Source organism: Anolis carolinensis, unplaced genomic scaffold, assembly GCF_035594765.1.
Source record: "Anolis carolinensis isolate JA03-04 unplaced genomic scaffold, rAnoCar3.1.pri scaffold_21, whole genome shotgun sequence".
In the NCBI taxonomy this organism is placed as follows: Eukaryota; Metazoa; Chordata; class Lepidosauria; order Squamata; family Dactyloidae; genus Anolis; species Anolis carolinensis.
In genome coordinates this window covers 1,041,756-1,063,676 of record NW_026943831.1, presented here as the reverse complement: position 1 = coordinate 1,063,676, position 21,921 = coordinate 1,041,756, and the positions used below count along the sequence as shown (strand labels likewise).

The 21,921-nt window shown below is 43.1% G+C and overlaps 1 protein-coding gene across 1 annotated transcript in view; it reads left to right on the top strand.

Annotated features, from left to right (window-relative positions):
- The first annotated feature begins 1,170 nt into the window (after positions 1 to 1,170).
- The window catches only part of LOC100565343 (uncharacterized), a 290,729-nt gene continuing 269,978 nt past the window's right edge, over positions 1,171 to 21,921 (top strand). Inside the window, exon 1 of the mRNA XM_062966504.1 lies at positions 1,171 to 1,426. Coding sequence (XP_062822574.1) covers positions 1,405 to 1,426 — 22 coding nt within the window. The 5' untranslated portion in view covers positions 1,171 to 1,404. The remainder of the gene's footprint in view (positions 1,427 to 21,921) is intronic.

The window sequence follows — 21,921 nt, the reverse complement described above, 5'->3', positions numbered from 1 at the left end:
TATTATTATTATTATTTTATTATGACACAGCAAACAAGATGTCTATGCTGGATTTCATATCACAAAATCACAAGTCGAACACTTCCCAAGTGTATTATTATTATTATTATTATTATTATTATATGATACAGCAAACAAGATAGACATGCTGGATTTCATATCACAAAACCACAAGTCGAACACTTCCCAAATGTCTAGGACACATTATTATTATTATTATTATTATTATTATTATTATTATTATTATTATTATTATTATTATTTTATTATGACACAGCAAACAAGATAGACATGCTGGATTTCATATCACAAAATCACAAGTCGAACACTTCCCAAGTGTATTATTATTATTATTATTATTATTATTTTATTATGACACAGCAAACAAGATGTCTATGCTGGATTTCGTTTCACAAAATCGCAAGTCGAACACTTCCCAAGTGTCTAGGACACATTATTATTATTATTATTATTATTATTATTATTATTATTATTATTATTACTTTATTATGACACAGCAAACAAGATGTCTATGCTGGATTTCATATCACAAAATCCCAAGTCGAACACTTCCCAAGTGTCTAGGACACATTATTATTATTATTATTATTATTATTATTTTATTATGACACAGCAAACAAGATAGATATGCTGGATTTCGTATCACAAAATCACAAGTCAAACACTTCCCAAGTGTCTAGGACTGTGTGATGTATTTTCAGATGATGCGCTCAGATCCCAGTTGGGTGGCCTTCTGCAGTTGGCAGATGGCGATTTTGTCAATGCCTATTGTTTCCAAATGCCGGCTGAGATCTTTTGGCACGGCACCCAGTGTGCCCATCACCACCGGGACCACCTGCACTGGTTTCTGCCAGAGTCTTTGAAGTTCAATCTTGAGGTCCTGGTAGCGGCTGAGTTTTTCCTGTTGTTTTTCATCAATGCGATTGTCACCTGGGATGGGTTATTATTATTATTATTATTATTATTAATAATATACAACAACCCCTTGAATTGCTCAACCCAAGTGGGTCCCTCTCAATCTGCAGGCAGGGAGGGGCGTGGCGTGGCCGGGAGGGGGCGTGTCCTGCGCAGGGTAGCCGCGCCCTCACGCCTGGCCCCGCCCCCTCGCCCCCGCGATTGGCTGCCCGCGCGCCCTCCGCCCCGCCCCTCGGCGTCCCCGGGCCGCTCTCTCCGCGCCCCTCTCGCTGCCCGCGGCGCCGCTTCTTCCTGGCTGCCTTCCTGGTGCGTCGCCCGGCGCGGTCCGTCCGGGCCTGGAGCCTCCCCGGCGGGGCATGAGGAGAAGGCGGCGGAGGCGCGGGAGGCGGCCAGAGGAAAGGCCCGGGGCGCCGTGAGCAGCAGGGCCCCGCTGAAGAGACCCTCCGCCCGACCGCCCGCCCGCCCGCCATGTCCCTCCTCTGCGTCCGCGGTGAGTCTGATCATAATAATAATAATAATAATAATAATAATAATAATAATAATAATAATAATAATAATAATAATGATGCTTTATGTAGAACCCGGCCCCCCCCAGCAAAAGGGACAAAGTGGCAGTCATAATAATAATAATAATAATAATAATAATGATAATAATAATAATCATCATAATAATAATAATGCTTTATGTAGAACCCGCCCCCCTCTCTTTGGGGCGGTTTCCAGCAAAAGGGACAAAGTGGCAGTCATAATAATAATAATAATAATAATGATAATAATAATTATAATCATAATAATGATGCTTTATGTAGAACCCGCCCCCCCTCTCTTTGGGGCGGTTTCCAGCAAAAGGGACAAGGTGGCAGTCATAATAATAATAATAATAATAATAATAATAATGATGATGATGATGCTTTATGTAGAACCCGCCCCCCCTCTCTTTGGGGCGGTTTCCAGCAAAAGGGACAAAGTGGCAGTCATAATAATAATAATAATAATAATAATGATGATGATGATGCTTTATGTAGAACCCGCCCCCCCTCTCTTTGGGGCAGTTTCCAGCAAAAGGGACAAAGTGGCAGTCATAATAATAATAATAATAATAATAATGATAATAATAATAATAATAATAATAATAATAATAATAATGATGCTTTATGTAGAACCCGCCCCCCTCTCTTTGGGGCGGTTTCCAGCAAAAGGGACAAAGTGGCAGTCATAATAATAATAATAATAATAATGATAATAATAATAATAATCATAATAATGATGCTTTATGTAGAACCCGCCCCCCCTCTCTTTGGGGCGGTTTCCAGCAAAAGGGACAAAGTGGCAGTCATAATAATAATAATAATAACAACAACAACTTTATTCTTAAATCCCGGCCCATCTCCCCAAAGGGACTCAGGGCGGCTCACGTGGGGACCAAGCCCAGTCATACACAATAGATGCATCAACATAAGTACCATTAACTATTTGTTAAAACTTGGCATGATACTCGCTTTCCTTTGCCCACTTGAAGCACGGGTCCCCAAACTTTTAAAACAGGGGGCCACTTCACGATCCTTAATAATAATAATTGTAATAATAATAAGTATCCTTCAGACCGTTGGAGGGCCGGACTATAGTTGGCCACTGAGCAATAATTAATAACAACAACAACAACAATAATAATAATAATAAAGAGGGTTGGAAGAGACCCTTTGGGCCATTGAGTCCAATCCCCTTCTGCCTTTGTGCACCAAAAGCACAAGCAAAGCACCCCTGACAGATGGCCACGCAGCCTCAATGTTAATAATAATAATAATAATAATAATAATAATAATAATAATAAGGGTTGTAAGAGGACCCCTTGGGTCATTTAGCCCAACCCCCTTCTGCCCTTGTGCCGTGGGGGCTGGATAAATAGCTTCTATGGGCCGCATCTGTCCCCCGGGCCTTAGTTTGGGGATCCCCAAGTGGGTGCCTCTGGTGTGGCTGTCAGAAGGTCCTCCATTCAGGAAAGATCTGAAAACCTGTTTTTTTCAAACCATTTTTAATTAAGAAGAACATCAAAGTGAGCCCCTACTGCTTTCTATTCCAACACTTTATAACTTTATACATTGTACCTTGTTAACCTTAGTCTGAAGATTGTAGTACCAACTATACCGCTCCAGGGCATTGAACATGTTTTAATTGTTTTTAAATTGTTGTTGTTGTATGCTTTTTTGATGTATTTATTGCTGTGTTTGGATTTTATGCCGGCCCGTTTAGCTTGGATAAGTGAGACTCTACTGTATTATTATTATTATTATTATTGCGCATGTGGCAGGGCCCAGACTGCATTGTAGTTGGTGGTCTGTGGTCTGCTCTTCTCCGCACTCACATGTTGTGGACTCCACTTTGTGGCCCCATTTCCTAAGGTTGGTTCTGCTCCTCGTGGTGCCAGAGCGGAGCCTGTTCAGTGCCTTCCAAGCCGACCCGTCTTCTGTGTGTCCAGGAGGGAGTCTGTCATCCGTCTCAGCCACTGATTGAGGTTCTGCCTCTTAGCCTGCCACTTTTGGACTCTTGCTTGCTGAGGTGTTCCTGCGAGTGTCTCTGTAGATCCTAGAAAACTGTTTCTTGATTGAAGGCGTTGGTGTACTGGCTGATACCCAAAGAGAGGATGGGACGGAGATGTCAGTGCCTTGGTCCTTTCATGGCTGGCTGCTGCTGCAGGTGGTGCAATGCCGGCTAAACAGTATAATTTCTCCATCAGTGTGGGGCGTAGACATCCTGTGATAATGTGGCCTGTCTCATCAAGAGCCACATCCACTGTTTTCACGTGGTGAGATGCATTCCACACTGGACATGCGTACTCAGCAGCAGAGTAGCCAAGCGCAAGGGCAGGTGCCTTCACTATGCCTGGTTGTGCCATTAACATATAACATGTAAAGCGTAAAAACATCCAATAAAATTAAATAAAAGCAACTCAACAAGGCACAGTGAGCGTACTCCGAAATTGAAGACAGGCTGTTAAAATTGACACAAGTGCAAGAACTGGCCGAACACGGATGAGCTGGACCCGAGTAAAGTGCAGTGGCCGGGCACAGGTGAGGCACGGCCACCCTCAGTTTATGCCAAATTAGTCAAAGGCACACGGACGTAGCCGGATTTTCAGATTTTTGGCAGCAAATTATCTGAAAACAAATGAGCAACAAACCAAAACAGTGGATGAAACAATCCCAATACAAAATTATAAAACTGACTACGTGGTTTTAATTCTATGTCCTCAGGTCAAAGTGTTGTTTTTATTTTATGTTTAATCGTCTTAATTTGATTTTAATGCAAAGCTATAGGTTTCTGGTTTAGATTCCATGATTTGGTTTGATATGTACGTATGGTAGGCATTGAATTTTGCCATGATGATGTTGGAAACCACTTTGAGTCCCCACTGGGGTGAGAAAAACAGTATATAAATACAATAACTAAATAAATAAATTAAAGAGGCATTAAAAGCTGAGATGGTTTATAGTAGCCTTTCTCAAGCTGGGGGTCTGGACCCCTGGGGGGAACCGCAAGGGGGTGTCAGAGGGGTCGCCAAAGACCATCAGAAAACACACAACTCCTTTGGCAGAGAAGGCTGAAGATCTCTCCGCCTGTCTTTTTCTTCCTTTTTGGAAACAGATGGCAAATCCTCCCCCCAAAAGCCCAATTTGCCCAATTCTATCGTTGGTGGGGTTCGAGGGGCTCCTTGATTGTAGGTGAACTATACATCCCAGCAACCACAACTCCCAAATGGCAAGGTCTATTTTCCCTAAACTCTACCAGAGTACACATTTGGGCCTATTGAGTATTGGTGCCAAGTTTGGTCCAGATCCATCATGGTTTGAGTCCACAGTGCTCTCTGGATGGAGGTGAACTATAGCTCCCAAACTCAAGGCCAGTGCCCACCACATCCTCCCAGTATTTGTTGGTCATGGGAGCTCTAATTTCCTGTTGGAGTTCTTTGTGCCAAGTTTGGTTCAATTCCATCGTTGGTGGAGTTCGGAATGTTATTTGATTGTAGGTGAACTATAAATCCCAGCAACTACACCTCCCAGATGTCAAGGTCTATTCCCCCCCCAAACTCCACCAGCGTTCATTGGACATATTGAGTCTCCATGTCAAGTTTGGTCCAGATCCATCATGGTTTGAGTCCACAGCGCTCTCTGGATGCAGGTGAACTACAACTCCCAAACTCAAGGCCGCAACAAACCCTTCCAGTATTTTCTGTTGGTCATGGTACTTCTGTGTGCTAAGTTTGTTTCAATTCCATTGCTGATGGAGTTCAGAATGCTCTTTGAGCATAGGTGAACTATAAATCCCAGCAACTACAACTCCCAAATGACAAAATCACCCCCTCCCCAAAATCCAGGCAGGCTTCGGTCCTCCCTCCAGGTGTTTTGGACTGCAACTCCCACCATTCCTAACAGCTTCAGGCCCCTTCCTTTTCCCCCTCGGCCGCTTAAGCGGCATATAAAATCCAGCATATACTGTATATACTCGAGTATAAGCTTAGTTTTTCAACCGTTTTTAGGACAAAAAAGCCCCTCTCGGCTTATACTTGAGTGAGGGTCCTGGCTGGCTTAAAATCGAGTATATATGGTACATTTATTATATTTCTCTATTTTTATTGGTATATTATTATCATTATTTTTAGTATTACATTTATTTTATTCTATTTTTATTATTAATACATTTATTATTTCACTCTGATATTATTGTTATTACATTTATCATTTTACTCTATTATTATTAAAAGGATACATAAGGGCATTTACATTAAAGATGAGAATAATGATTTAATCAGCGTTGGACAGTCTTTTAAATTAGAGTTTTATGTAAATATTCAAAAGCATTTAACCTACCGATGCCTTGATTAATGTCATTTTATTGGTTTCTATTTTTATTTCTGGAATTTACTGCTCTCAGCTTATACTTGAGTCAATGTTTTCCCAGTTTTCTTGTGGTAAAATTAGACGCCTCGGCTTATATTCGGGTCGGCTTATACTCGAGTATATACTGTATATCTTTTTTGCTGTCTGATACTATGTCTTTGTGTCAATAATAATAATAATAATAATAATAATACATCACACATTCCTAAACACTTGGGAAGTGTTCGACTTGTGATTTTGTCATACAAAATCCAGCATATGTATCTCATTTGCTGTGTCATAATATGTCTTTGTGTCAATAATAATAATAATAATAATAATAATAATACATCACACAGTCCTAAACACTTGGTAAGTGTTCAACTTATGATTTTGTGATACTAAATCCAGCATATAGATCTCATTTGCTGTGTCAGACTATGTCTTTGTGTCAATAATAATAATAATAATAATAATAATACATCACACAGTCCTAAATGCGTGAGAAGTGTTCGGCTTGCGATTTAGTGATAAGAAATCCAGCATATATATCTCGTTTGCTGTGTCATACTATGTCTTTGTGTCAATAATAATAATAACAGAAATAATAATAATAACATATTTCTTATAACCCGCCTCCATCTCCCTGAAGGGATTCGGAGTGGCTTACGTGGGGACGAGCCCTAAAAACATCAGCTAGATGTACAATTAAAACACAATACAAATTGCAAGATTAAAACATAGCAAGACAATTATTCAAAACGGCTTAAAAGGAACTCACGCTTTGCCTGCTTCACTTGTTCTGCCGAGCGCAGAACTCCCCTGGGACTCTGACAAAGTTTCCGTATTGACGAACAGATGCCGCGAGTGCTGTGGTTTCTCATTGCGGTTGTGGTCATGTTCCCACGAGGCCAGACTCTTCCGCTGGTTTCCTCTCACTAACCAGATCTTATTTTGAGATATCTGTGGGTCACTTGCATGTAGCTGTTTGTCACCACCCTCATTGTCTTCAGTTGTATTTCTTTGTTTCTTCTTCGTGGTCCCCGTGAAATGCGCACAGCCATATGTGCAAATTTCATGGGTGACCACTCGAAGAAACACAGTTACAGGTAATAGTAATAATAATAATAATAACAAAATCCAGCATATCTATCTTGTTTGCTGTGTCATAATAATAATAATAATAATAATAATAATAATAATAATAATAATAATAATAATAATAATTGTGCGGTTTTCTGGCATTGTGTATTTCTGCCGCTTCTGTGACTGTTCATTTGGGTTTTGATGATTCCGTAGCCCACTTGTCGATGGATGTCCAGAATCAGCAGCATCCACCGCGGTCCTTTTTATCCTGGGCGACGACCGAACCAGTATAGACTTCGTTTGGGTTTGATTCTCCATAATGCTAATGGGTTAGGTGCTCTTAGTTCTGCTCCTCAGCTGAGGCCTCTCTGGCTTGGTTGGACCTGCCGGTAGTTACACTACCGCCAGCACAGCCCTCAGTCATCATTGGAGCAGGTAAGCCCCCCCACCACGTCAAGGTGGCACCTGCGGAGGGGTGCTTTTCATTATTGTCATGATCCCTCTGTCAACAATCTTACAAAAAACAAATCTCGGCTACCAAACATCTAAGAATTCTCACAAAATTTCACATTTGATGTACATGGATGACCTGAAGCTATATGGGAAAACAGAAACTGAAATTCAGTCTCTGACCAACACTGTCCGAATTTTTAGCACTGATATCAACATGGAGTTTGGTTTGGACAAATGTTCGACAGTGGCATTGAAGAAGGGAAAAATCATTGAAAGTGAGGGCATAAATATGCCCAATGGCCAAACAATAAAGTGTCACCAGCCAGAGGCCTATAAATATCTGGGCATATTACAGCTGGACAACATCAAGCATGAACATGTGAAGACTGTGGTCAGTAAAGAATACACACAAAGGGTCAGAAAAATTCTCAAAAGCAAGCTCAATGGAGGCAACACCATCAAGGCCATAAACACCTGGGCCATACCTGTCATAAGATATACTGCTGGCATTATAAACTGGACACAGATGGAACTGGACAATTTGGACAGAAAAACAAGAAAACTCATGACCATTCATCATTCACTGCACCCTCGCAGTGATGTTGACCGGCTCTATCTGCCTAGAAGATCAGGGGGCAGAGGACTCTTGCAAGTAAAACAAGCAGTCAAAGAAGAAGAACATGCCCTGGCAGAATATGTCAAGCAAAGTGAAGAACCTGCTTTGATTGAAGTCAAAAATCAGAAACTCCTCAAAGCACAGCAGACAAAAAACCAGTACAAGAAAACCACACTACAAACTAGAGCTGACAACTGGCACAACAAAACATTGCATGGAAAGTTCCTTGACAAAATTGAAGGAAAAGCTGACAAGGAGAAGACCTGGCTCTGGCTCACGAATGGGACCCTGAAGAAGGAGACAGAAGGCCTGATCCTTGCAGCCCAGGAGCAAGCCATCAGGACAAAGGCAATTAAGGCCAAGATCGAAAAATCAGCTGATGACCCAAAATGCAGACTGTGCAAGGAAACAGATGAAACCATTGATCATATCCTCAGCTGCTGTAAAAAATTGCACAGACAGACTACAAACAGAGGCACAACTATGTGGCCCAAATGATTCATTGGAACTTATGCCTCAAGTACCACCTGCCAGCAGCAAAGAACTGGTGGGATCACAAACCTGCAAAAGTATTGGAAAATGAGCACGCAAAGATACTGTGGGACTTCCGAATCCAGACTGACAAAGTTCTGGAACACAACACACCAGACATCACAGTTGTGGAAAAGAACAAGGTTTGGATCATTGATGTTGCCATCCCAGGTGACAGTCGCATTGACGAAAAACAACAGGAAAAACTCAGCCGCTATCAGGACCTCAAGATGGAACTTCAAAGACTCTGGCAGAAACCAGTGCAGGTGGTCCCGGTGGTGATGGGCACACTGGGTGCCGTGCCAAAAGATCTCAGCCGGCATTTGGAAACAATAGACATTGACAAAATTACGATCTGCCAACTGCAAAAAGCCACCCTGCTGGGACCTGCACGCATCATCCGAAAATACATCACACAGTCCTAGACACTTGGGAAGTGTTCGACTTGTGATTTTGTGATATGAAATCCAGCATATCTATCTTGTTTGCTGTGTCATACAACGTCGTTGTGTCAATAATAATAATAATAATGGTGGTGGTCCTGGTAGTGATTGGCACACTGGGTGCCGTGCCAAAAGATCTCAGCTGGCATTTGGAAACAATAAACATTGACAAAATCATGATCTGTCAACTGCAAAAGGCCACCTGACTGGGATCTGTGCGCGTCATCCGAAAATACATCACACAGCCCTAAACACTAAAGAGTTCGACTTGTGTTTTTGTAATACAAAATTTAGCATATAGATCTTGTTTGCTGTGTCATACTCTGTCTTTGTGTCAATAATAATAATAATAATAATAATAATAATAACTTTATTTTTCTATCCTGCCTCCATCTCCCCGCAGGGACTCGGGGAGGTTACCATGGGGCCAAGCCCAAATAATCACGATAGAACATACTAAAATACATACATAAACACAACATCATCAACGAATAATATTAAGACGAAATAAAACATATTTATACACAATAACATAGTAATAAGACAAAAGAAGAGGCCCCCATTTAAAGGCAGAACAAAGATTAAGCAAAAACAAAAACAAACTGGGCCAAAGTGCAAAGTGTGTATTTTGTAAACCTGATGGGCGAGGAGGTGCCACAGTATTTACTGGGAGAATTGGAGGAGGGATAGGTGGTGAAATTATTCCCAACTGATGGCGCAGAGTAACAATGCGTCGGACAAAGTGGTTGTCAGTGAGGTGGAACCTGTCATTGGGATCAATTATTCAAAGGCGCACTGGAAAAACCAAGTTTTTAAACCTTTCTTGAAGGCTGCCAGGGTGGGTGCCTGCCTGAGCTCCTTGGGGAGGGAGTCCCAGAGCCGGGATTGGGGCCGGCATGGAGAAGGCCCCCTCTCTCCCTCGTCCCCACCAGCCACGCTTGCAACGGAGTGGGAGCGAGAGGAGGGCCTCCCCTGAAGATCGGAGAGATCGCGCAGGTTCGTAGGGGGAAATGCGACCACGAAGGTAGGCGTGTCCCGAACCATTCCTTCTTCCTTGTGGTCTCTGTGACATGCACACATATGGCTGTGCAAATATCATGAGTGACCTCTTGAAGAAACATGGTTACAGGCAAGCAACCATTCCTTCTTTGTGGTCCCTGTGAAATGTGCACATATGGCTGTGCAAATATCACGAGTGACCACAAAAAGAAACACAGTTACAGGTAAGTAACCATCCCTTCTTCTTCGTGGTCTCCGTGAAATGTGCACAGCCATATGTGTGAATTTCATGAGTGGCCACTCAAAGAAACACGGTTACAGGTAAGCAACCATTCCTTCTTCTTCGTGGTCTCTGTGAAATGTGCACAGCCATATGTGTGAATTTCATGAGTGGCCACTCAAAGAAACACGGTTACAGGTAAGCAACCATTCCTTCTTCTTCGTGGTCTCTGTGAAATGTGCACAGCCATATGTGTGAATTTCATGAGTGGCCACTCAAAGAAACACGGTTACAGGTAAGCAACCATTCCTTCTTCTTCGTGGTCTCTGTGAAATGTGCACAGCCATATGTGTGAATTTCATGAGTGGCCACTCAAAGAAACCCAGTTACAGGTAAGCAACCATTCCTTCTTCTTCGTGGTCTCTGTGAAATGTGCACAGCCATATGTGTGAAATTCATGAGTGGCCACTTGAAGAAACACGGTTACAGGTAAGCAACCATTCCTTTTTCTTTGTGGTCCCTGTGAAATATGCACATATGGCTGTGCAAATATCACGAGTGACCACGAAAAGAAACCCAGTTACAGGTAAGCAACCATTCCTTCTTCTTCGTGGTCTCTGTGAAATGTGCACAGCCATATGTGCGAATTTCATGAGTGGCCACTTGAAGAAACATGGTTACAGGCAAGCAACCATTCTTTTCCACTTTTCCCCTCAGATGAGAGTCAGTGCAGCCGAGCTGAGCCTTTAAAGCACCCAGTCTTCAATCCGTGCTCTGTGTGAGTGCTTTCTGTTGCCAAAGCCCGTAGTGAAGCGCAGTCTTTATAACACACTGAGATGTGTGCATGTGGTGCGGCACAGCTGTTGTTCTTGCCAGCGCAGGATCTGGCTTTTGCACTTTCCCAGCTCTTTGGACCCTCCTGGGGCTGGCTGCTCTCAGTCCCAGGAAGGCGGCCTGGTGCTGCTTCAGCAGTTAGACCTTTACGGCGCAGAAGCCCTTCGCTGTGGGGCCTTTCCTGGGAGGAGGCAGCCCGGCCTCTCCGCAGTCCTGCTTTCCCATTTTCCGAGAGAGAGAGAGGCCAGGAGGGCCTTGTCTCACACTTTGGCTGCTGCTCATCCTCTCTCGTTAGATAATATATTGATTTGTGGAACTGTGGTCCCAATAGGGAAATGTACTGAGATGGCACTTGAGCGGAAACTTTTGCTCTGTTGGAGGGACCTCTGCTGTACCAGCCCATTTGTAGTTTTGCTGAATCTGAAAAAGTCTCCCATGTTTTGGACCACTGGCCAGTTCTGTGCTTCTGGTTTTGTTTTGCAGAACTCTTACTGATTTCTTTGCCTTCTTATTTTTTATTTCGTGTCAAAAGCATTGCATAACAAATACATTTTAAAATGATGGAAAAAAAAAGGGAAATCACAAGCAACTAAATAGTTTTAGACCAAAAACGGGCAACAGCAACCTCATTGTCCGTAGCTTTAAGCAACTCCTCCTCCGTGCATGAGGCAGGACATTGTGGGCAAGCCTTCATATGCGGAGTTGTGTGTTCTGCTCCACAGTCACACAAGGTGGAGGATTCCTCCAGGTAGTGCCACCTTGCCAGGTTCCCTTTGGATCTGCCCACTCCGCTTCTGAGTCTGTTCAGGGACTTCCAAGTGGCCCATTCTTGGTTTGGCCCTGAAGGAAGGAAGACCCTCATGGGGGGCCATCCAGTTGGGATTGCCAGATTTGGCTGCCCAGAGGGACACCCTTGCTGCTGCTGGAGGAACATCAAGAGGAGTGGTGGTTCTCATGAAGCCGTTCCTTGATTTGCGTCTACTGGGAGGAGGCTGATAGCCATGCAGTGGGTGGCTTTCACAATGTTCAACCTTATTTCTCTCACAATTAGCAGCAACTTCCCGTGGCACGTCAGGAGGGGCAATGCCAGCTAACTTGTGGAGTTTATCAACAGGTGTAGGTTTAAGGCATCCCGTGATGATTCTGCATGTGTCCTTCAGTGCTATGTCCACCTGCTTCGCATGGGCAGACTTGTGCCAGACAGGACAGGCCTACTCAGCCGTTGAGAAAGACAAGGCCAGGGCTGATGTTCTTATTACTTGTGGGTCTGCTCCCCATGCGCTGCCAGTCAGTTTCCGCAGGATGTTATTGCGTGCAGCTACTTTTCATTCAACCCCCATCTGTCGGGGGTGCTTTGAATGCGACTTCCTGCTTCTTGGCAGAATGGGGTTGGACTGGATGGCCCATGAGGTCTCTTCCAACTCTACTATTCTATGATTCTATGATTCTATGATTCTATACTTTGTGCTTGGTGTTCGTGCAGTGTTTCCTATATGTTAGTGCTCAGTCTAAGGTGACACCAAGGTATTTAGGATGGAAACCGTGTTCGAGCTCTTGGCCTTCCGAAGTAACTTTCAGTTTCCTGTTGGCTTCGCCGTTACGTAGGTGGAAAGCACACACTTGTGTCTTGGCAGGGTCAGGCTTCAGGTGGTTCTCTTTGTAGTAGCTGGAGAGGTCTTTCAAGGCATTGGTGAGCTGGGTTTTTTTTTTTTTTTGCCTTCTTAAAACCAAGGGAGATTTGCCTAGAAGTCTGTGCTTGGTGACAGAATGAAACAATAACAACAACAACAACAACAATAATAATAATCATCATCATCATCTCTATTTATGTTCCGCTTTATCTCCCCTGAGGGACTCAGAGCGGATTACAGCATACACATATATAAGGCAAACATTCAGTGCCTTTTACACAGTGAACAACAACGACATACAATACACAGACTAAGGTCAAGGCCTTCCCCGTGCATCTCTGGCGTCTTTCCGTGTTTAGCCAGAATGTCTGACGGAGGGATGTGTGTCCAAAACAAAGGGGTTCCTCCTGCAGCCGGGCTGCTTTCCAGGAGTGATGGGACGAGTGCTGGCCTGGGGCATGGTTGCCATTGTGGTGTGCACTTGCCAAGCACACGTGTTGCATGAGGACAGGACGTGGCTGCAAGCGAGAGAGAGAGAGAGAGAGAGAGAGAGAGAGAGAGAGAGAGAGAGAGAGAGGCATCCCGAGCGAGGCCTGAGGGCCGGGCAGCCTCGTCCTGCGTGTCCTGGCCGTCCGACTGGGGCGTCCAAAGCCTTCTGCAAACACTGCGATGCGTGAGTCAGGTCTGTTTGCCGACAGAGAAGTTCCTGGATCTTGCCGGCGTCAGGGCTGTGGCTCGGGCTCTGCAGATCCTGGCAAATAAATACAGCCAGCGTCCCTTGCCCTTTGTGCTTTGTTACCTGAGCACACACAGAGCGCGGGGGGAGAGGGCGGGCGGGCGGACGGACAGGTGGACAGACGGGCAGACAGACAGACAGACAGACGGAGCTTCCTTGTTGTTGTTGTTGTCCTTCTGTGCCACCGCCTGACGTCAGGGATTAGGTGGCTCCGTGCTTCACTTCCTGATATTGATATATTGGGACCAGTGAGTGAGTCCCTTGGTCCTGCCACCTTCCTCACCTGCTGGGAAGGCACCTTGGCAGCAGCGCTGGTTCTTATCCTGTGTAGTAGGGTGAGAGAGCCTTGGATAGGCCGCGCTTAAGGAGATGCAGTCTGCACATGGAAGGAAGGACGGACGGACTCAAGCGCATACACACTTCCACTGCTCCTCTCTCCCTATTATCAGGGTTTCCTTCTTTTCCTTTTTTAAAACAAGTACTTGGCTAGAAAAGCCCCGGGAGTGCACCTAAACATGTTCACTGCGGGTTGCAATGTAATCCAGACCCTGGAATTTTGGAACCAGGAAGTTAACATTGAGTTGCTTCAGCTTTCTGTCTATGAGTGTGATTGCCTTGTAGTGGAAAGTGTTGGAATTCAACCCCACACTGTCCAGGTCTGCAGTCCTCAGTGAGGAACACTTAGTTAGTTTACGAATAGGCTACAGGAATCCCTTTCCCCTGACTCCTGAATGACAGTTGGAATGTTTCTATTTAATAATGATAATAACAACAACTTTATTTTTCTATCCCATTTCCATCTCCCCTCAGGGACCCATGGTCCCAGTGGTGATGGGCACACTGGGTGCCGTGCCAAAAGATCTTAGCCGGCATTTGGAAACAATAGACATTGACAAAATTACGATCTGCTAACTGCAAAAGGCCACCTTACTGGGATCTGCACGCATCATCCGAAAATACATCACACAGTCCTAGACACTTGGGAAGTGTTCGACTTGTGGTTTTGTGATACGAAATCCAGCATGTCTATCTTGTTTGCTGTGTCAGAATAAAATAAAATAAAAATACAGTAGAGTCTCACTTATCCAAGCCTCGCTTATCCAAGCCTCTGGATAATCCAAGCCATTTTTGTAGTCAATGTTTTCAATATATCATGATATTTTTGTGCTAAAGTCATAAATACAGTAATTACAACATAACATTACTGCATATTGAACTACTTTTTCTGTCAAATTTGTTGTATAACATGATGTTTTGGTGCTTAATTCGTAAAATCATAACCTAATTTGATGTTTAATAGGCTTTTCCTTAATCCCTCCTTATTATCCAAGATATTCGCTTATCCAAGCTTCTGCTGGCCCGTTTAGCTTGGATAAGTGAGACTCTACTGTAATACTTTATTCATATTCCATCCTTCTCCCCGAAGGGACTCAGAGCGGATTACAGCGTATATACAAACACAAGCAAACATTCAATGAATAGTTGATTGATTTGTTTTACTGTTGTGTTTTTGCATTGTCTGCTTAGCCTGGGCTTGGCCCCATGTAAGCCACCCCGAGTCCCTTTGGGGAGATGGGGCGGGGTATAAAAATAAAATAAAATAATAATAATAATAATAATGACATATAGTGAGATACAAATATAAAGACAAAGGCAAATGCCTCTCCTTTCATTTCCGGCTCGGAGGCAGTGCTCATCTCTGGCTCTGGGGGAGGAGCTCTTTCTTCATTTCCAAGCCGAGGAGCCTGCGTTATCCGTAGACACCTCCTGGTTGTGTGGCTGGCATGACTGCTCGGAGTTTCTTTTTGCTTTTTTTCCACTGAAGCAGTACCTATTGATCTACTCACATTTGCATGTTTTCGAACTGCTAGGTTGGCAGGAGCTAGGGCTGACAGCGGAGGCTCACCCCATCCTTCAGATTTGAACTGTCAGCCTTCAGGTCAGCAGTTCAGCAGCACATGGGGTTAACCCAGGGAATGTTTCTATAGGCGTGAGATGGTGATTCCGAATGATAAGAAAAACACTCAATTTGGCGGTTTCCAAGGAGGTGGGTGAGGAGGTGGCCCTCAATGTGTTTTTGCCCTTTCATGGATCAGCACCATTCAGCACGGTTGATAGTGAAGGCTGTAGATATGTATTTATTTATTATTATTTATTTACTACGTTTATATCCCGCCCTTCTCACCCCGAAGGGGACTCATAGCGGCTTACAAATAATATGTACATGCAATAAGTCGTATTACCAGCACAGCAAAACACCAGCACTACACATCACCATACCGCACCACACTACCACACCGCAACACTACCAGCAGCACCACATGCAACATACAGTTACAGTAGAATCTCACTTATCCAACGTTCTGGATTATCCAACGCATTTTTGTAGTCAATGTTTTCAATATATCGTGGTATTTTGGTGCTAAATTCGTAAATACAGTAATTACAACGTAACATTACTGCGTATTGAACTACTTTTTCTATCAAATTTGTTGTATAATATGATCCTTTGGTGCTTAATTTGTAAAATCATAAGCTAATTTTATGTTTAATAGGCTTTTCCTTAATCCCTCCTTATTATCCAAGATATTCACTTATCCAAGCTTCTGCCAGCCCGTTTAGCTTGGATAAGTGAGACTCTACTGTATTATTAGCACTACACTGCATCACATTACAACAATATCAACATCATATGCACACACAATATATGACATTATTATGTATTATTATTATTATTATTATTAATAATAATAATAATAATAATGAATCTTTATTTATATCCCGCTTTTCTCCCTCAAGGGACCCAAAGCGGCTTACAACATATTAAAATCACACAGACAAAAATCAGAGTACATCAGTAATATAAGCATAATAGGATAAACAGATTAAGAAAACAACTACAGTATTCATTCAAGTTCATGAGGCATCATATCGAGACATTTTAAGTCACATGTTTACATGCTAACCCAACACCACTTTATCTCTTATGCATTTACTATTTTATGGAAACTCACATTTTAATTTATAACTTCAATCCTCCTAATAAATCTCTTATTCACTAGCCTCTTATATATGAAGGCTGTGATTTTATAGTTTTCTGTGAACATCCATCACCTCTCTTGAAATGCAGTTATCAATACTATTTTTGAAACAACCTTTACATTATGTGCATATGGTTGCTCTTTGTTATCTACTGTCTGCTTAAGCTCACAAAAATTGCGTAATTATGTGTACTCTGGCTAAAATATCTGTAAATCATCTTTCTATTCTAAACAGTGCAACTTGAAATTTTCAGAAAGCTTGTGGCACTTCATTTTGAACTGAATATGAACAGTCCAGTCCAAAGCAAGCATGGCCTTTATCTAACAGACATATACTTTCATTATATGTTACAGTAGAGTCTCACTTATCCTTGTAAATTATATACAGTACTGGCTGTGCCCGGCCACGCGTTGCTGTGGCATTGGTGAGAAATTGTTGAGGTAGTGGTGGTATTGAATGTCTGTTGTATGGTTGTCTTTATGTTTAGTATGCACACTGAAGTGTATTATATGGCAGTGTGGACTCAAGCAGATAATATAAGATTCTAAATGGGTTATATAGCTGTATGGAAGGGCCTTGAGTCTACACTGCTGTCAGGACCCAGGCTGCAGAGCACCAATAACCATGCGCAGAGACCAGATTCTATCTAATATCTTTATTAAAGAAATATATAAAGTCAATAAAAACAAGTGTAGAATATAGTTCAGAAGCAGACCTTTCAGGAAAGGCCAAATATAGTCCAGGAAAATATTGTCCAAGATATTAGAGTCCAAAGTTATAATCCATTAACCGAAACACACACTTTGCCAAGCAATAGTGTGGGGAGATGACAAGGTCTTTTAGTCCATTGAAGCTTGACAACAAGGCTGGATCATGAGCTTGATTCTTGGCTGGATCAAAGACTTGAAACGTGGCAACTTGAAGCATGAAACAAGGTCCGTGGCAAAACGTGAGACAAGGCAAGACTTGGAACTAGATCCGGGAAGCAGGGAACAAGGAATACGAAGTCCACACACGATCTCTCTCTCAAGCTGATCAATTGACTCCGCAAGGTTCCCCTTGCGGCAAAACCCCTATATAGGGTCTCGTTTTCCCGCCAACAGAACACTTTCCCTGGAGAACAAGAAGCGAAACCCAACTCTGTCCAGATGCATGACTCCTTAGAATTTCCCAAGGGAAGCAGACTTAATCAGCTAGTTGTTTGGCAGCGATTCTGAGACTCCGGCGATTCGCCTCCCTGACTCCTCTATCTCTATTATAATTGTCCTTTCGGTAAAACGGAGGAGAATTCTGCCCAAAGCTTGTTTGGGTAACTTCCTGAGGACAAACATCCTCCAGGTGGAGAGGCTCCGTTTCAAACTGAACCGGTGGAAATCCCATGTTTTCCTCTTCATCTGCCTCAATAGCACTAGGAACGGGACTACAAGGCCCATGAGACATCACAACTGCCATATAATCCAGTTAAAATCTGATAATCTGTGGAAGAGGCCTAAGTGAGGCCTAACTGTGCCTGCTAAGTAGGTTGCTAGGAGACCAAGTGGGCGGAGCTTAGCCTTCAAGCTGGCAGCAATTGGATAAAAACTATTATTCCTCTCCCTGTAATTAGGACTTTATTTTTCTTTTCTTTTTGTTGTATCAACCTAGAGCCGTGAATGATGGGTTGTGTTGTCAAATTTCGAGGTTGGGGGGCCTGTAGTTTTGTTGTTTTGTCCGCTGCCCTGATGCCATCACTCTTTTATATATATAGATTACATATTCTGCTGTGAAGCATTGGGGCGGCGGGGGGGGGGGCAAGGTTTCCTCCTCCTGCCTTATCACCTGGGTCCCCCCGCACGCAACCCTGACACCCAGGTGCCTTCGGACCCTCACCTGCCCCTGTTGTGCTCCATGCGTGCGGTGTCTTGACAGGCGGGACGGTGCCACGGCCCAGGATGCGCTCGCTCCCCAGGCCGGCCGGAGGGCGGAGAAGCCAAAGAAGCCTCTTAAAAGGCACAAACCCCACATGAGTCTCGATGACTTATTGGCAGTGAAAATGCCCCTGCTGCCCACTGCCCACACGCATCCATTTGGCAAAGCCTTGCGGCACTTGGATTCCCCTGAATGGGTTCTAGCTTCTCTGTCTTCTATGAGGTGTGTTTGTGGGGCTAAGAAAGGCAGGCGGGGTGCCAAGATGACCACAGAGCCAAGAGCCGCCCGTTTGTTAGATTATGTCAGGGGTCCCCAAACTTTTTAAGCAGAGGGCCGGACCACAATCCTTCAGACTGTGGAGGGGCCGAATTATCATTTGAAAAAAAAAATACAAATAAATTCCTATGCATACTGCACATGTCTTATTTGTAGTGCAACAACAACAACAACAAAAGAAAATACAATATTTAAAAATGAAAACAATTTTAACCAACATAAACCTATTAGGATTTCAGTGGAAAGTGTGGGCCTGCTACTGGCCAATGAGATAGTCAAGTTAATTAGGATTGTTGTTGTTGTTGTTGTGTGCCTTCAAGTCATGTCAGACTTTGGCCGAGCCTAAGTCTAAAATTAATTATTTACTGCATTTATTTACTACATTTATATCCCACCCTTCTCACCCCGAAGGGGACTCAGAGCAGCTGTATATACATACAATATATTATATTATTAGCATAACACAATATTAGCATTATATATTACTATATTGAACTATACCACTATACTATTATATATGTAATATATAACATATAATTAATATTATTATATGGTATTACTATTAGTATTATATTGTATAACATAAGATTATTATCAATATTTTATATATATATATATATATATATATACACAATATATTATATTATTAAAACTGATATAAAATATTATATTATAAAACTGAGGACGGGGGCCAGGTAAATGACCTTGGAGGGCCGCATCCGGCCCCCGGGCCTTAGTTTGGGGACCCCTGCATTATGTGGTTAGAATATAACCTTGTACTTTAGTTCTAGTGGCCCCTCCCGGCCATCCTCTCCTCCATCCCAGTGGTCTTTTTCTTTTCAGATTCATATGTTATTTGAGTGATTATATTCCTTCTGTTTATGTGATTGTTTTAGTCAATTGTTACGTTTTGTTTTTGTCTTTAATTTTTATAGCGTTTTATAGTGTTTTCAGTGTTTTATTGTACAATGTTTTATGCTGATTTTATATTGGAAACCGCCCTGAGTCCCTTTCGGGAGAGAGGGCGGGATACAAACAAAGTTTTATTACTTACTTTTACTTACTTGGACTGTGTTTGAAGCAGGTGGGGATTCTTCATGGTGCCGCTGAGCCCTGCAGAGCCAACTTGGAAAAAACTTGCTTCATCAGTGGGGTGTTGTGAGTTTTCCGGGCTGTGTGGCCATGTTCCAGAAGCATTCTCTCCTGACGTTTCGCCCACATCTATGGCAGGCATCCTCAGAGGTTGTGAGGTCTGTTGGAAACTAGGCAAGTGGGGATCATATTCTTGTGGAATAACGTCCAGGGTGGGAGAAAGAAAAAACTCTTGCCTGTTGGACGCAAGTGTGAATGTTGCCATTGGCCACCTTGATTAGCATTGAATATCCTTGCAGCTTCAAAGTTTGGCTGCTTCCTGCCTGGGGGAGTCCTTTGTTGAGAGGTGCAGACTGATCCAGCCAGAGAAGTCAGCCTTAGCAGAGAACTTGATAAACGAGCCCGGACACGGAAGATTATCTGAGAGCACAGAAATGCTGGACCACTCTCACAACTAGCAGGTCATTTGACACAGAGAAGCCGTTGAAATCCATAAGAAGCACGTGGGGAATTTCAACAGAAGGGAGGAAACCATGAAAATGAACACAATCTGGCCACCAGTATTTAAAAAACTCTAAAATCAGGACAGTAAATAAAGGAAAGCACTCTGAAAACAGGGGAATTCCAGACAGGAAACAATCAGGGCCAGCTAACACCTCCCAACAAAGGACTCCCCCAGCAGGAAGCAGCCAGGCTGTGAGGATGCCATTAGCCACGGATACGGGGGAAACATCAGGAGAGAATGCTTCTGGAACATGGCCAGACAGCTTGGAAAACTCACAACAGCCCAGTGATTCCGGCCATGAAAGCCTTCCTTCGACAACACAACATGTGTTTTATCCTTTGCTAGCAAAGCAGGCAACGTGTGTTTTGTGCATGAAAGTAATGTGCATGAACCTACGTTCAGTATGGCTTTCTCCGAATATTTTTTATGACATAGAGGTTGGATGCCAGAAGCGTAGTGCGTGTCTGTCATTTGACAGAATGATTGGCAGGCAAGAGCCCTGTCTTTACCGCAAGTGCCATGTGTTGATGCCGCAGGGGAGCTCTGGTTTGATTAGCAGGTGTCAGGAGGAGAAGTGCCGGCCGAGGAGGAGCCGTGTTCCCTTGACTGCTTTGCTTCCACGGTCTTTGCCGTTTTCGTGGTGATCTTTGCAAACGCTTTGCCTTCAGCAGCGTGAGGGAAACCTGTCACTTTCCCGCCAGACCAGGCACGGGCAAATTTCGGCCCTCCCTCCAGGTGTTTTGGACTTCAACTCCCACCATTCCTCACAGCCTCGGGCCCCTAATTACAGTAGAGTCTCACTTATCCAACACTCGCTTATCCAACGTTCTAGATTATCCAACGCATTTTTGTAGTCAATGTTTTTAATGCATCGTGATATTTTGGTGCTAAATTTGTAAATACAGTAGAGTCTCACTAATCCAAGCTAAACGGGCCGGCACAAGCTTGGATAAGCAAATATCTTGGATTATAAGGACTGATCAAGGAAAAGCCTATTAAACATCAAATTAGGTTATGATTTTACAAATTAAGCACCAAAACTTCATGTTATACAACAAATTTGACAGAAAACTTAGTTCAATACGCAGTAATGTTATGTTGTAATTACTGTATTTACGAATTTAGCACCAAAATATCACGATATATTGGAAACATTAACTACAAAAATGGCTTGGATTATCCAGAGGCTTGGATAAGCGAGGCTTGGATTAGTGAGACTCTACTGTACAGTATTTACTACATACAGTAGAGTCTCACTTATCCAACACTCACTTATCCAACGTTCTGGATTATCCAACACATTTTTGTAGACAATGTTTTCAATATATCGTGATATTTTGGTGCTAAATTCATAAATACAGTAATTACTACATAGCATTACTGCATATTGAACTACTTTTTCTGCCAAATTTGTTGTCTAACATGATGTTTTGGTGCTTAATTTGTAAAACCATAACCTAATTTGATGTGTAATAGGCTTTTCCTTAATCCCTCCTTATTATCCAACATGTTTGCTTATCCAACGTTCTGCCGGCCCGTTTATGTTGGATAACTCATGAATGGCATAGAAAACTCATGAATGGCACCAGTTTTTAAAGTCAAATTTAGTGTTGAAGTGTCGGCTTCAGTGCACGATATTGTTCACCTTCAAGAGGCGAGAGGGAGAGTTATCTCCACATGCTGCTGAAGTGTGTGTTTGTGTACATGTGTGTGTGGGGCTCCTTGCTTCCTTGTTTGCT